This window comes from Aristolochia californica, unplaced genomic scaffold, assembly GCF_029961685.1.
Source record: "Aristolochia californica isolate CCGP_79_NKW_82.1479 unplaced genomic scaffold, dmAriCali1.0.hap1 SCAF_2, whole genome shotgun sequence".
In the NCBI taxonomy this organism is placed as follows: domain Eukaryota; kingdom Viridiplantae; phylum Streptophyta; class Magnoliopsida; order Piperales; family Aristolochiaceae; genus Aristolochia; species Aristolochia californica.
The window spans coordinates 42,530,483-42,547,027 of NW_027181881.1; the positions used below are offsets into that span (position 1 = coordinate 42,530,483).

Genomic DNA, 16,545 nt, shown 5'->3' on the forward strand with positions numbered 1-16,545 from the left:
CCGCAAATGTTAACCACACATTGACCCAGAACTTCAGTGCCAGTCCACAACACATACTCGTGAAAGTCACGATCTGATGGGAAATGGATAAGTTTTTTTAAGTATTTTATAATATCCACATCCACATACTAACTTCAACCTCTTGGAAGAGATGTTGGAGGGGGAGTGTTGGAAGATATGGTGGACTACCATTTTATATGGAAAGATCCTATACACCATATATAGAAAGTTGGGTTTTGAACTTAATTATGTGGATAAAATATTCACATACATTGATAAGATGTGAATAGGAAGGTTGAGCATATGTGCTTGAAGTTTTCATAAGAAGTTTAGAAGAAAAAATACATCCTCTGTGCACAATGATCAGTATACTTATTCAAAATAAAAATCACAACATTAGTAATATAATAATCACAAAGAACGAAGACAAAAAATAGACTGATGATGGACTTTTTAAGATTACAAAGTAGTGAGTAGGTACAAGTCAGGCGTGACCATATGGATGCTCTTTGTCCTTTGGAGCTCTGGAAGCTCTAAATGACCACAAAGCAACGCCACTAAGAACCTGTAAAATACATAAAAAGAGCCCAAGCGTGGAGTTTACATAATGCTTACAGACATTGCACATATTATACAAATTGCTTATTTGATCATGCACACGATGTGATAAAAGACAAAAAGGTCACCCAACAAGCACGACGCATGGAATTCCATAGATTTGTCAAAGTTGGCGACTGGTAACTTCAATCAAATCCAGTGGTTTTAAGAGTTTTTTAGATCCGCAAATGGCAACCACACACTGACCCAGAACTTCCGTCCAGTCCGCATCATAAAGTCACGGTCTATTGGGAAATGGATCAGATTTTTTAAGTATTTTATACACCCGATTTGACGGATCGAAATGATCCCATATTCGGCACCATTTTCTTCTTTCTTCGCTCTATAAATGCTTCCAAAAATTAATCAGATCATGGATTTGCCATTAGTAGATCTTATAGCCTTGTGTGATTAATCAGGATCAGTCGCTTGACATCTGAAGATGGCTTTAGAAACAGTTGGAATCGGCGAGCTACTGCAAGCTCACGCTCACCTGTGGAACAATCTCTTCAGCTTCATAAAACCCATGTCCCTAAAATGTGCAGTAGAGCTATGTATACCTGACATCATTCACAACCATGGCGAACCCATGAGTCTCTCCGACCTCGTCTCAGCCATTCATATCCCCGTATCCAAAACCGATCAACTTCACCGCCTCATGCAATTGCTTGTCCATACTGGGATGTTTTCGCTCTCCGTAGAGCAACAGAGAGACGGAGAAACGGAAAAGACGGAGGAATTCTATGCTCTTACGCCCTCCTCCAGGCTTCTTGTGAAGGATGGTACAAAGGAGTGCCTCTCGCCCTTTTTGCTATACATGTTGGACTCCTCGCTTATAAACCCCTGGCTCTTCTTCTCTGAATGGTTCAAGAAAGAAGGAACAACTCCATTTGAACTCTGCCACGGCCTCACCATCTGGGAGCACGCGAACCGATGCTTGGACTTCAACGACAAATTTAATCAGGCCATGTCAAGCGACAGTCGGTTCTTGATGAGCACCCTCGTTACAACGTGTACACATGTCTTCGATGGATTGAATTCCTTGGTCGACGTGGGTGGTGGAACTGGAGGAGCCGCCCTGGCACTTGCTGAAGCATTCCCTAAGCTGGAAGTTACGGTGCTGGACCTTCCACATGTTGTTGCCCGCTTGCCTGCCGACTCCGGTGTATATTTCACCAGCGGAGATATGTTCCAGTGGATTCCCCGGGCAGATGCTGTATTTCTCAAGGTACATAACAACTAATTTTCAATCTTATTCCGCCATGGAGTACTTTTGTTCTGAATTCTGATACGTAAGAATGGGTGACAGTGGATTCTACACGGCTGGAGTGATGAAGAGTGCATAAGGATATTGCAGAAATGTAAGGAAGCGATTCCATCCAAAGAGAATGGCGGGAAGGTGATCATAGTGGAAATGGTAGTGCGTTCAAACAGGGGAGATCATAAATTCACAGAGACACAGTTCTTATGCGATATGTTGATGTGTGCGATTGTGAACAGCAAGGAAAGAGGAGAAGATGTATGGAAGAAACTTTTCGAAAATGCCGGTTTCTCTCATTACAAAATAACACCTGTGGGCTTGTTCTCCGTCATCGAAGTCTTTCCCTGACCGCAATGAATTTCCATTAATATAGACGAGTATTAGTCCATAGATAATTTCATATTTCAAAATATAAGCTTCTAAAGTGTGGATCTTAGAAAGCAGTATAAGGGGCCGTTTGGTTGTTTAGATGTTTGTATGATCCAATTTTCACGTAATTTACAGGTGTCGATTTGGAGATATAAGTGGTTAAATTATGAAGGGCATATTAGTCATTGTACCCAATTTTCAATATAAGTGAATCAAAGGGATTTGGAGAATGATTCTGATCGCCAAAGAGTGAACTCTTGGCGATTTCGAGGTTTGACATTGATTGAATGTCAAAATTTTGATTTTTGACTTCTTTTTCTGTCAATAAACCTAGGATTCATGGTTTCTACTACATATGAAGTAGTTTTATACTTTATTAGATCTAGGGGTGGCATCGAACCAAGTTAATTCACGAATAGCTCGAGATCGACTCGGCACCAACTCAGTTCGGTTCGAATAAACCCGATCTCGAATCAAATTTGAGATTGACTTTTCGATTCATTTTAAGTAAACAAATTGAACTCTAATGAGTAGTAATTTGGTTTAGAGCTTGCGAAGTTGGCCTGTTTAATTAAACAAGTGCCCAGTAGCGGGACCGAACAGGAGTTAAGAGGGAGTTGAGGGACCAATTTTTTTTTTCATTTTGTTTTATTTTTTGCTTGAGTGTGCCATCAATTGCATTCTAGCTGGCTGAGAGCCAGGAAACTTCATACTGAGTTATGACATTCAAGAAGGAAAGGAAGGGTGGGGGAGAAAAATCCCCCACCTTGTCATTTGTTATGTTTTTGTATATCTCATAATGACTTACTAGGCTCAAGTGTTATAATGTTTGGAAAATAGTTAGTTATCAATGATTTTTTTGCTCAAATTCCACTGTTCTTCATAAATGAACTTATTATTCTAGACTTTCAAATATTTTTATGTTTTGGGATCTTGTTTCTTTTTTGCCTTCTTATGTTTAGGTGTCTGACTTCTTATAAAATTTTGTACGTTTATCTTACATTTCAGCAATAAACAGCAATGACATTCAAATTGTTACTTAATATATTTTAGCAATGGAATTTTATTTCATGATTTTGAGTGTTGATAACATATTCTGTTCAATAATACTCTATTATAGTTAATGGCATCAGGAGCTTTCTTAATTGCATCCAACTTCTCTTTATTGTCAAAGTAAATAAAAAATGTTAGTGTTGATAACAAATTCTGTTCAATAATACTCTATTATTGTTAATGGAATCAGGAGCTTTCTTAATTGCATCCAACATCTCTTTATTGTAAAAAAAACAAAAAATGTTAGTGTTGATAACATATTCTGTTCAATAATACTCTATTATAGTTAATGGAATAAGGAACTTTCTTAATTGCATCCAACTTCTCTTTATTATAAAAAAGAATAAAAAATGTTAGTTTTTGTTATTCTATCTTAATTCTCATTGAACTTATATCTGTTATTGTTCTAAAATGTTATATGGCTTGATATATTAGCAAAAGTGATTTGATAGTTCATTTTCTATCTTTTGGAAATTGAGATCTGGTGTGTGAACCTTTGATGTCTTAAATTCACTCATTGGATGCCTAAACCTTGTCAAATGTTCATAAGTCTCTTCAAGGTCCTGACACAGATCAGGTAAGAATGTCAACACCTCCTCAATTGACATCAATAATTAACACTAGTTCTAGTGTGGCCATAAATAGTGACTCAACTCCACCAGAGTCACTACCCTCTGTCATAGAAGTGGGCCCAGATGAAAGATGAAATTACCATAAATGAGGATGAAGGTGACTCTACCCATACTTCAAAAAGACAAAATAAGTCTCATGTGTGGTTGGAATTCAAAGAAGTATCACTTAATGGTACAAAAAAGGCTCAGTGTGTTCATTGTAAAATCAATTTGAGTGTTATTAGTAGTGGAGTGACCACACATATGAGTCAACATTTGAAACGTTGTACTAGTAAAAAAGTGGCAATGAGAAAACAAAAAACCTTAAACTTTCAACCAGTGGGAGCGGGGTCTAATGTTGATCAGAGTCCATCTAGACTTCCTTTTATGGATTTTGGAGGAAAATATGATCAAGCTAAAATGAGAGTACTCATTGCTCATTGGATTCTTATGCATGAGCATTCATTCATGATAATAGAAGAGGAGGGATTTAATTTTGTAATGAAGATGGCAAATATGAATTATGAGAAAATATCCCGTAAGACCATTAAGAAGGAGTGTATGGAGGTGTATGAGGCAGAGAAAAAGAAATTAATTTTTTTTTAAAAGAGATTAAAAAGATTAGTCTTACCACGGATATTTGGAAGTCCAAAATCAAAAGATTGAATACATGGTTATTACCGGGTATTTTATTGACAGTAATTGGAAGCTACAAAAACGAGTCTTGAGTTTTGTGCATGTTTCTCCTCCTCGTCGTGGTGTTGATATAGCAGATGCTATTTACAAGTGTTTGAAAAAGTGGGAGATAGAAAATAAAGTTTTTAGTATTTTAGTTGATAATGCTGCATATAATGATGTTTGTATCAGAGTTTTGAAACAAGATTTTTCAAGGAAAAAAAATTTGGTGTGTGGTGGAAAATTGTTTCATGTGCGCTGTTGTGCTCATATTTTGAACTTATTAGTCCAAGATGGTCTTGTTCAGATTGAGGATATCATTGATAATATGTATGAAAGTGTCAAATTCATAAATTTGTCTAAGGCTAGACTTCACACTTTTTCTGAAATTGTACAACAATTAGAAATTGGTGAAAAGAGGTTGGTTATTGATTGTCCAACTCGTTGGAACTCCACTAATGACGTATTGTCTTCTGCATTAAAATTCAAATATGCATTCTCTAGATTTAAAGTTAGAGAACCAACTTATGATTGTTTACCAAATTTTGATGAATGGGAAAAGGTTGACATGGTGTGTGAGATTCTAGAAGTTTTTAATGTAGTTACTAATATAATTTCTGGGAGTGAATGTTGAAAATCTATCTGTCAATTCCAAATTCATGCGTTTAGCTTTTATCTCATCTATTTGTTGGAATTATGGTTTCAAATATATTATTTATGAAATAAATTTTCCATGATTTATAGGCGTGAAGCCCACTTCTAGATGATTTGTCATTGGATGTTCAGTACATAGAATAATGGCTAGCACATCCCCCTGTAGAGGTAGATTAATTGGGTGCATTGACTTAGTGGACACATCCCTTGGGAATAAGGAGATGTATCTCTCTTGAGGAGATGTATCCTTATGAATAGTCATTAGTGCTATACCCTTTGGAAATCTATAAATTCTTCCATGGTCTACAAGTGAGGCTAAGGCTAATTGCACACCCAATCTGGTTGAACGGGAGCAAGCTTATCACTTGTAAACGAATTACCAAAGGTTATCTTGTGCACATCAAATTTCATTTATATTGTTCAAGATGAATAGTGTTGCTCTCTTTATTCTTATTATTTCAATTTTATGATATATGTATGGAGAATTTAATATCTATTTCTATGATATTTATTTTATTATTATTAGACATTATATCTAACAAATACAAGTGATTAATGCCTCTGCTGGTATCATAGAGATAGATTCTAATTTTCTATATTTTTTCCATATTTGTGAATGGAAATAAGCCTAGAATAGGCTTATTGGGTTCTGGCGCCGCAGGCGGGCCTACTGGTGCAAGTAGGCTGCTATGCGTGGGCCTTCTGGGGCGGGCCTGCCAATGCACGGGCTGCTGTTTGAGCATGCCCGTTAACGTGCGGGTTTGTCCGATCCTCCAACCCCATGTGGTAGCACTGGAATGTACTTCATAAACTTTTTGACAATATTTCCCCCCTTCAATGTTATTGGACTCATATCCCGAGATCAGTAAATTCGCTTACTGATTCTCTTGCTAAAAACGGAGCCTCCCTTCAATCCCTTGTTGTAGGGGTAGAGCTCCTCTAAATTCTGTTTTGTTTTTGCTCTTCTCTTTAATAAATTATCACTTCATTAAAAAAAAAAAAAGTGAAAAAGACATAAAAGGACAAAAGTACTGCTATTACATGAATCGGCCTATGTGAGCATACTAAGGCATAAAAAACTAAAGTGTCCAGAACTAAAGAGAAGTAACCTATGACACTTTCCAACCATCTGAGACACAGAATGATAGGATAAATTACTAAAATACCCCTGTCTCCATATTTTCCATCAACCACGTGCACACAAGAATGCAAAGAGAGTAGGAGCAAGGGTAAGTGACAGTACACGCAGGTAATTTTGCCATCTAGTAATTAGGACTATGTGCCCAAGTTTTAAAACCTGTGCAAGCCAAGTTATTGACTTCTGTTTGATCTACATATATCTTAGCTCAGAACTACTGCAATTACATCAAGGTGAGAACCCAGCAGAAGTTCAAAGTTGTGGGATTCTAGGTCAAATCTTCTAATTTAGCCTATATGCATCTTTCATTTGGATGCATATATCACCGGTGAGTATCTAAACTAGCACTACTACCATACAGTAAGAAATGTAACCTTCCATCTCAGCCATCTCACCCTTGAGAATCGATAGCCACCTCAATTGTGCCGCATTACCCCCTTATAGTCACCCAACCGTTGGAATATACCCCCACCACAAACCCACCATCCAAGCCACTGCATCTCACCACTCAAATCCCTAACCCACACTAATCCACTCTCCATGTGTGTCATCACCCCTAGAGTCCCCTCAGGTCCTCTATTACCCCAAAATACTCTTCCCCCCTAAATCTTACGAGAAGATAACCTCTCCTTCCCTATTTTCTCTCCCCACTACCCTAACTTCTTTCCCAACCGCCCTAAACTTAACCCAACGCCTCTAGACCTTTCTAAATTTCATCCAGCCTCCCTTAGCATCTAAATATCATTTCCAGACCGAAACTTATGTAAAAACCACTTCTCTTACATAAAACACCTAAGTCCCAAACTAAGCCCTCCCACTTTTGTATGTAAGTAGGGTAGTAACATAACTCTAGAGGTAAAAGACAACGAGCAAGGAATTATATTGTTGGCATGTCCTTAAAGATAAATCTGCTAATCCACATGCAAAGCATTATGGCATCAGGATGCAGAGATGCACTCAATCTGTAAGTTATTACTCCTATCTTATGGTTTACAACATACACACATTTGTGAAACTGAGAGGAAAGCCTTTGTTGAGAAAATGATGCAAAGCTTTTTCTTAAATGCATCATACAAGAAATATAATTACCTCTGGTAACCAGTTCCAATGCCAGCTTTAAGAATCATGCCTGACACTACAAGACCAGCAAGTGGATCTAGAAACTGTACCCCAACAATGGCACCACCTACATTAGGGTGTATGATGGTGAGTACCATTAAACAAGATTAAACAATTATAAAAGCAGATGAAATTGTGGTGGGCAGGAAGAAGTATATAAATAACCTCATATTCCATGGCTAAACATCAAGAGAAAGAAAGACTCAGAAACACATATTTAAGTAAAAAACAATTCCATATTTGGTCAAGAGTTTCTTACCAACTCCAATAAGAGCAACTACAGAAGAGACTGCATCTGTGCGATGATGCCATGCATTTGCTTTCATTAGCCCACTCTCATTATTTTCACCAGCTCTTCTAGTTATATGATAAAGCCTAACAATTTTAAATAAAATTTAGATTTGGAAAAGAAAATTATAGCAATGACGATACATAACATACATAAACACAGATTTTGTCAAAGCACAAATTCAAGAACAGGACAAAAAGCTAAGGAATCTTATCTTTGGTATCTTTGCAGTTTTGGAAAGTCACAAACTATCATCTTTTACTAGTGGATATTCATAAAATAGTGTCAAAAGTGCTCCTTTAAAAGAATCTTAATTTGGATTTTCTTTCTTTTTCTCTTCCTGAATGTTAACTACAAACAGACTAAAACCCCAGAGAGACTTGAACTCAAGACCTCCACGGAAAGAGAAGAATGGAACTTAGCAATCTCACCAAATCAGTAAGAAGAAAACACATTCAACAAAAGAAAACAAAGCAGCAACAAAATCCAACATTTAAGTATCTGTTTGGTATTAAAATATCGCCAACTACCATGTTTAGTAGTTATTTTTCCCTTAACACACAGTCCAAAGCTTTTTCTGATAAAACTTTTCTTTAACAGATGACACTTATATTCTGAATATATTTGTTTTGTGAGTCAACGTTTTTCTTTTGATTGTAGTAGCTTAATTTTGATAAAGTCCATAGTAAGTAATTGATTACAATTCATTGTCCTTTCTTAACTAGCTGGTAGAATTTTTCTGGTGGTTAGTTTTTGGGTTTTGGAAGTCAAAGTTGAGTTGTATTTAAATAGTTCAGTCCTAAAAATATTCACCATTAGCATTTTTACTTAGTTTAGAAAGTCAATGACTAGGTTTCAATTAAGGTTTTCCAATCTAGAATCGGGACCCAACCCATGTTGCTCAAAAGCTGCATTCCTGGGGTTCTTCAAAACCCAGGTTGGGTTGACCTATCGGGTCGGCTCAGCCCAAGTCCAGTGCTGGACTCAAGGTGATCAGAGTGAACTCGCCCAAACAGAAGGGCCGAGTCTGACCCCCTGCCCCAACCCACCCCCATTAAAATCCTGATCAACCAACCAAGTCACGGGTTGACCTGGCAGGCCAGGAAACCATGGTTTTAATTGGAAACTCAGTTCCAGGAGGTTATCACCTTTTGTCAAAAATACATGTTAAGAAATTATTGTTTTGAGAATATTAATAACATCTCAGAGAACTGCTACCCAAATCTTATCTTCTTTTCATCCGGTCTGTTTTCTTAGTTTATCTGCAGGATTCATTCACAAAATACATTCTGCTTTACTTTCGGCTTAGCTTGACATAATATTCCACTGATACTATATATAATAATGAAAAGAGGAAACTCCATTGGCAAGCCTGTGTTCGCTGAAGAAAATAATTCTTCACACAACCAAGAATTTGTGGCATACCCTTCTTTGACTAAAATTGATATGGTAGTCATACTCAATGCCAGGATAGGATGCTCCATGTCAATTGCATGATGGTGGCCATGGTTTTGCCCACTACCATGTGCCATTGAATGATGGATAGCATCAGGAGTTGAACTCAGAAATCCCTAGAAAAGAAGAAAAAGCAAAAAGCAAAAGACAATAAGAATTATGATTGGATAAAGGGATTGTTATGATTTACAAGAAAAAACTAAGGCTAGCCTTTTTTTGTTTGAAACAGGAGAATCATAAATAATTTTAGCATAAAACGAATCACTATTTTTCTCCAATTTGACAAAAGATGAGGAACCTTCTCAAACCTGCAAAACATCTACAGCATGCCACGCAATACCACCAGCTGTTCCCAAAAGCATGCAAGAAATCCCAAGAGCTCCCAGGGTCTCAAATTTACCATGCCCTGGATCAAATAAATGCACCAATGTTAGCAATATTGTACTGTCCAACTCAATGAAGGATTTTCCATAATAAAGGACTTGAAGGGGTCTTGAGGAAAGTGAACTTAATTATGTGGATCAAATATCCACATACACTGATAAGATGTGAATAGGAAGGTAGAGCATATGTGCTTGAAGTTTTCATAAGAAGCTTAGAAGAAAAATACCATCCTCTTTGCACAATGATCAGTATAGTTATTCAAAATAAAAATCACAACAACAGTAATAATAATCACAATGAACGAAGACATGATGGATTTTTTAAGATTACAGAGTAGTGACTAGGTACAAGTCAAGCGTGACCATATGGATGCTCTTTGTCCTTTGGAGCTCTGGCAGCTCTAAATGACCACAAAGCAACGCCACTAAGAACCTGTAAAATACATATAGTGCTCATGAGTGGAGTTTCCATAATGCTTACAGAAATTGTACATATTATACTAATTGCTTAGTTGATCATGCACATGATGTGATAAAAGAAAAAAAAAGTACCCCAAAAAGTTAGACATATGGGCTCCACATAGAATAGTTTGAGAGACACAAGAGTCAAGCCTACTTGTTCGTTATTTAATTATAATGTGCTCCCAGTAGATCATGACACTATCTTCAAGTTGTTGCCAAGACCATGATTTGAGAATTGCACAAGTTTTAATCTTTTCCACAAAAAGATTATGCAAACTCCTGTTTGCTTCAGGAACAGTGCTGGATAACATGGATGATTTAAAAGCATAGCTACATATACAGTTTTCTCCTTCTTTTTTCAGGAGGATAATGTATGCCTACTAGAATTTTGGCTTAACTATAAGCTTTTCATCCTAAGTTGCAGCATTTTTCAAATAAGTTCCTTCTGTTTTGTTTCATCATCATTCTCACAAGCTTATACCAACTATTCAAGGCTCACGAAATACAGAGCTTCCTCCATGCTTCTCTATGATTTGTTTAAGTCCATGGGTTGGTCAGAAACTTTCACTAATCAGACATATTGGTAACACACTCCAGGGACAACACCTTTCCCGCAACCAGATGTAGGATGAGTTGGCAGAATACAAACCCATGATCCAAAAAAAATCATAACAGATCGTCGTTGTCCTCTGATTCTTATCATTCACAAAATTTTGTGGGACAGATATGTTCAGTTCTTTAATTAGACAATTATGCGAAACTAGTTTCTTCAGCACAGATGCCTAGATTCAAAGGTTGAGCTGATGGAAAGATTGGATGAGCCGGAATTGATAATCAAAAGGGCATCTAGAAACACCCAGTCCGTTTTTTTTCATACTATCAAGAGTGATAGAGCATGCACGACCTGGAAGATGAAAATTGCAGAGGAGTATTTCTGCCTCATTCCACTCGGTTAATGCTTTCTAGCAGCAATCTATCTATGAACTCCAGATCCAGAAAATACGAAGAGAAACAGAAGGGAATGGATCACTAAAGACGATTTGAAACAGGTTCTAGTCTGAACGGGTGAGTTACCAAAAGTGAACTGCTTCGATGGATCAGAAAACAAAAACAGAAGAACAGACCATAACTAATGTGCCAAACAAAAGCTTAAAGATTTTGAAAAATAACAGTATATACTCACAACGTCAGAGATGGAATGAGCGGCATCAGCAATGATCGCCGTGCTCCCAGACAAATAACCCGTGATAGCTTTACCGGCAGACAACCCAATGTCTGCAACTAGACCTAACCTGAAGACCCCCTCACCCTCTTCCCCTCCATGATGATGCGAGTGGCCCATGTGCGACCTTCTACTGATCTTGCAGTAATTTTCGTTAGGATGAACAGAAACGTCATCACTACAGATATAACTAATGGGAAGAAGAAAATGATTGAAAGAGTTTCTGTTTTTACTAGCGAAAGAAATTCGAGACAAGGAGTTCCTGTAAAGAGGACTAAGACCGAAGAATCTGAAACCCATTCCAGAATTCTTCGCCTTCGTCTAGATTGTTGAGGGAAAAGACGGAGAAGGTCGCTCGCGTTGCCAACCAGCAGTACTGCAACGCACGGATGGAGAAGTGGAGCTGGAATGAAGATGTCCGTGCCCGACTGCAAGAATCGATTCCAATTCCAAGAGGAGCGGCGGAGACGTAATCATGTGACGTGTCGGACGGCACGACGCCCGTGGGAATCTCAGTCGCGGTCCTCACGGAACTGTTTGACATTCGGTAGGGGTAAGGGGCACGTATTTTTTTCCGCAATTTGGATTTAAAAAAAAAATCTCATAGAATTCCATAGATTTATCAAAGTTGGTGACTAGTGACTTCAATCAAGTCCAGTGGGTTTAAGAGTAATGGCAAGTGGCAACATAGAACCAGTTCCAGTCCACAACCCATGCAAGTCGGTGACCACAAACTGACCCAGGACCTGTGCCAGTCCACAACACATGCTCATGAAAGTCATGAACAGATAGGAAATGGACGGATCGAAATGATCCCATATTCGGCACCATTTTCTTCTTTCTTCGCTCTATAAATGCTTCCAAAAATTAACCAGATCATGGACTAGCCATTAATAGATCTTATAGCCTTGTGCGATTAATCAGGATCAGTCGCTTGACATCTGAAGATGGCCTGCGGCGAGCTACTGCAAGCTCACGCTCACCTGTGGAACAATCTCTTCAGCTTCGTAAAACCAATGTCCCTGAAATGTGCAGTAGAGCTGGGTATACCTGACATCATTCATAACCATGGCGAACCCATGAGTCTCTCCGATCTCGTCTCAGCCATTCATATCCCCGTATCCAAAACCGATAAATTTCGCCACCTCTTGCAAGTGCTTGTCCATACTGGGATGCTTTCCCTCTCCGTAGAGAAATACAGAGACGGAGAAACGGAAAAGATGGAGGAATTCTATGCTCTTACGCCCTCCTCCAGGCTTGTGAAGGATGGCACTAAGGAGTGCCTGTCGCCCTTTGTTCCTATTCACGCTGGACACCTCGTTTATAAACTCCTGCCTCTTCTTCTCTGAATGGTTCAAGAAAGAAGGAACAACTTCATTTGAACTCTGCCACGGCCTCACCTTCTGGGAGCAGGCGAACCGATGCCTGGACTTCAACGACAAGTTTAATCAGGCCATGTCAAGCGACAGTCGGTTCTTGATGAGCACCCTCGTTAAAACGTGTGCACATGTCTTCGATGATTGAATTCCTTGGTCGACGTGGGTGGTGGAACTGGAGGAGCCGCCCTGAAACTTGCTGAAGCATTCCCTAACCTGGAAGTTACGGTGCTAGACCTTCCACATGTTGTTGCCCGCTTTCCTGCCGACTCCGGTGTAAATTTCACCAGCGGAGATATGTTCCAGTGGATTCCCCGGGCAGATGCTGTATTTCTCAAGGTACATAACAACTAATTTTCAATCTTATTCCGCCATGAAGTACTTTTGTTCTAAATTCTGGTACGTTAGAATGGGTGACAATGGATTCTACACGACTGGAGTGACGAAGAGTGCATAAGGATATTGCAGAAATGTAAGGAAGCGATTCCATCCAAAGAGAATGGCGGGAAGGTGATCATAGTGGAAATGGTGCTGAATTCAAACAAGGGAGATCATAAATTCACAGAGACACAGTTCTTATTCGATTCGATGATTTGTGCGAATTTCACCGGCAAGGAAAGAGGAGAAGACGAATGGAAGAAACTTTTCGAAAATGCCGGTTTCACTCAATACAAAATAACCCATGTGGGCTTGCGCTCCGTCATCGAAGTCTTTCCTTGACTGCAATGAATCTCCATCAATATAGACGAGTACTAGTCCATAAAATAATTTCATATTTAAAAAATATAAGCTTCTAAACTGTAGAACTTTGAAAATATATAAGAGGCAGTTTGGTTATTTTATATGGTCTGTATATTTTTCGTGAGATTTATGTATTACTCAACATGTTTAGATGTTTGTATGATCCAACTCTTATTTAAGTGAATCAAAAATTGTTTTGCTTTTGTTGAAACCAGTGCGCTAAAAGGCTCGAACCTTTTAGGAAAGCAACCCCACGGATCTTATACAAGGACTGGCCCGTCGATACAAACACAAATTCCAACACTCCCCCGCACGGGAAAACCCGTGGACAAATTCACCGGAAAAACCCAGGTCAAACTCCTGGAAAAACCCAGGACAAATTCACCAGAAATACCTGGGACAAAATTCGATGGGAGCGGGACTCGAACTCAGGACCAACCTGCTCTGATACCATGTTGAAACCAGTGCGCTAAAAGGCTCGAACCTTTTAGGAAAGCAACCCCACGGATCTTATACAAGGACTGGCCCGGTCGATACAAACACAAATTCCAATAGCTTTCGCTTTTGTTTCCTTGATTACTAGTTAGGTGCGTTTTAAATTGTAATGTCATTTGATCTTCATTTATCCGCTTTTAAAGCTTTTTACTCTGTTTAAATTTATGTATAGTTGAATGGATGTGTATTTTAGCGATCGGGGACTTCCATCATTTGGCATCGAGGCTACAAATCGGCCTTGGGTTTACACGTTTACAGAGTAGAGTCTTCAGACTCGAAGCAGTGCTCTTTTGACGTCCACTTGCCCGTCGGTCGTCTCCAGTGTATTGCCAAGGGACACAAGGAAGAGTTTACTGGGACTTTGGGACGGAAAGCCAAGGAGAGCAGAAAAGGTGGAAGGATGGGGCAAGCCTTGCGGTGAGCCACGGGAAGTATCCGGTGCTCAACTCCAGCATCGCCGGCGCAAATAAAGAATGTCGAACAGCGGCCGACTTGCTACCGCCAATCTAGAGTCATTGAAGGATGACATCAATGGTAAGTGGATTCCTATAGAACCCATCTGTTTCTCTGCCTCTCTTACCGTTAGAGTAGATTAGCTAATGTGGCGAGCTCTTGCTCTCCATTTTACTTAAAGGATCAGAAAGATCTTGTGCTGAGCAAACTGTCTTATAGTGGGTAAATGTTGAAAATCTATCTGTCAATTCCAAATTCATGCGTTTAGCTTTTATCTCGTCTATTTGTTGGAATTATGGTTTCAAATATATTATTTATAAAATATATTTTCCATGATTTATAGGCGTGGGGCCCACTTCTAGATGATTAGTCATTGGATGTTCAGTACAGGGAATAATGGCTAACACATCCCCCTATAGAGGTAGATTAATTGGGTGCATTGACTTAGTGGATACATCCCTTGGGAATAAGGAGATGTATCTCTCCTAAGGGGATGTATCCTTATGAATAGTAATTAGTGTCACACCTTTTGGAAATCTATAAATTCCTCCATGGTCTTACAGGTGAGACTAATGCTAATTGCACACCCAATCTAGCTGAACGGGAGCAAACTTATCACTTGTAAATGAATTACCAAAGGTTATCTTGTGCACTTCAAATTTCATTTATATTGTTCAACATGAAAGGTAGCTCTCTTTATTCTTATTATTTCAATTCTATGATATATGTATGGAGAATTTAATATCTATTTCTATGAAGTTTATTTTATTATTATTAGACATTATGTCTAACAAATACAAGTGATTAATGCCTCTGTTGGTATCATAGAGATAGATTCTAATTTTCTATATTTTTTCCATATTTGTTTGGATTTTTTGGCTATTTATTTGTGAATGGAAATAAGCCTAGTTTAGGCTTATTGGGTTCTGGCGCCGCAGGCGGGCCTACTGGTGCAGGCAGGCTGCTCTGCGTGGGCCTGCCAATGCACGGGCTACTGTTTGAGCATGCCTGTTAATGCGCGGGCTTGTGCGATACGGGTTTGTAATGACCCCAGGACCATGAACCAAACCGGGTTTTGCTAATATTATGAGCTAGAATGTGTTTAAAGAGTTGTTTTGACCCAGAAATTTATTTTTAATGGAATTTCCATGTTATTTGGAATTTATTTGGCTATTTGAGATCCAAGACTATAGGTATGAAGATTTATATGTTGATATTTTATAAATAGTTCATATCTAATTGGTTTAGTTGTTGTTTAATTATTTCTTTGCTATAATTTCTTGAAGTATTTATAATTTGACTTATTGCATGCCTTGTTATATATTTATGTATTTTATGTAAAAATTAATTTAATTATATAATTTCCAAAATCCCCAAAGGGTAATGCGAGTTGTATAATTAGATTAGTATATTATAAATTAATTCATATGAATCCCCAAAGGGTAAGTATGAATTGATTTATTTGTTTGTTTGTTTGTTTCTGATATTGTTGTTTGTTTATTATGTGTGGAATGATTTGCCCAGTAACTCTCATGAATCCCCAAAGGGTAAGTGGGAGTACTAGATGGCTGAGATGATTGTATAATTACGTATGTTCTCCCATATATTGAAATATTTTTTGAATGATAGGAACATCCAGTAGTGGACATAATTTTGTTGAGTCCCTAAAGAAAAATGTACTTGATGGGACTAATTATGTGAATTGGTCACAACGGGTTGACTTAAAGCTACGAGGCCATAGGTTTGATAAGATTATCAAAGTGGATACTCCTCCTCAAAGACCTTCTCGAATAAACTACCCCGATAATCTGAAATAGTATAAGAAGGACCTTAGAAAATTCAAGGAATGGGATGATGCTAATGAAATTTCTAGGCCACATATTCTTGGTGCTCTAAGTGAGATTCTCTTGATGACTTATTTTTATGTGCCCATTACAAAAGATCACGACCAGATTGAGGCAAAATATGGTAAAAAGTCGTCTACTCACATCAATAACTTATGGCAAAAGTTCATTCGTGCCAAGAGCGCAGAAAATGTTGATGTGAGAAAACATGTAAATGACATGCTTGCCATGGCAGATGAGTTACAATATCATGGTAGACCAATGGATGAAGAAACTAAAGTAATCACCATTATCAACTCTTTACCCAAATCTCTCAAATATATTCAAGATTTTTATTCTTTGTCCAAG

At 38.3% G+C, this 16,545-nt stretch overlaps 2 protein-coding genes and 1 pseudogene across 3 annotated transcripts; 2 read left to right on the forward strand and 1 right to left on the reverse strand.

The window, feature by feature from the left end:
- Positions 1-815: 815 nt before the first annotated feature.
- Positions 816-11,821, reverse strand: LOC137956376 (metal tolerance protein 2-like). 2 transcript variants are annotated; one of them, XR_011113240.1, is made up of 8 exons: positions 11,250-11,821; positions 9,968-10,037; positions 9,530-9,627; positions 9,192-9,337; positions 7,737-7,852; positions 7,448-7,544; positions 1,158-2,202; positions 1,054-1,090 (listed from the first exon to the last, which is right to left on the reverse strand). XR_011113240.1 is itself a non-coding variant. In XM_068803852.1 (7 exons), the coding sequence occupies exons 1-7, from the start codon at positions 11,586-11,588 to the stop codon at positions 2,187-2,189; spliced, it is 882 nt and encodes a 293-aa protein (XP_068659953.1). In that variant the 5' UTR covers positions 11,589-11,821; the 3' UTR covers positions 816-2,186. The 2 variants fall into 2 exon arrangements, 1 of the variants encoding a protein (XP_068659953.1); XM_068803852.1 differs by having other exon boundaries at positions 816-2,202.
- On the forward strand, positions 1,040-1,840 carry LOC137955103 (trans-resveratrol di-O-methyltransferase-like). The gene has a single exon (XM_068801976.1). It carries the CDS (start codon positions 1,040-1,042, stop codon positions 1,838-1,840), a length of 801 nt encoding a protein of 266 aa, XP_068658077.1.
- Positions 11,822-12,235: 414 nt separating the features above from the next.
- On the forward strand, positions 12,236-14,321 carry LOC137955104 (trans-resveratrol di-O-methyltransferase-like; annotated as a pseudogene).
- Positions 14,322-16,545: the final 2,224 nt, after the last annotated feature.

Excerpts from the sequence above, each read along its gene's own strand:
- LOC137956376 (XM_068803852.1), bottom strand. The coding sequence starts at position 11,588 with ATGGGTTTCAGATTCTTCGGTCTTAGTCCTCTTTACAGGAACTCCTTG. Across the intron at positions 9,338-9,529 it reads ATGCTGTAGATGTTTTGCAG|GGATTTCTGAGTTCAACTCC; the intron begins GTTTGAGAAGGT and ends CTTCTTTTCTAG. Across the intron at positions 7,545-7,736 it reads AGTTGCTCTTATTGGAGTTG|GTGGTGCCATTGTTGGGGTA; the intron begins GTAAGAAACTCT and ends ACCCTAATGTAG.
- LOC137955103 (XM_068801976.1), top strand. The coding sequence starts at position 1,040 with ATGGCTTTAGAAACAGTTGGAATCGGCGAGCTACTGCAAGCTCACGCT.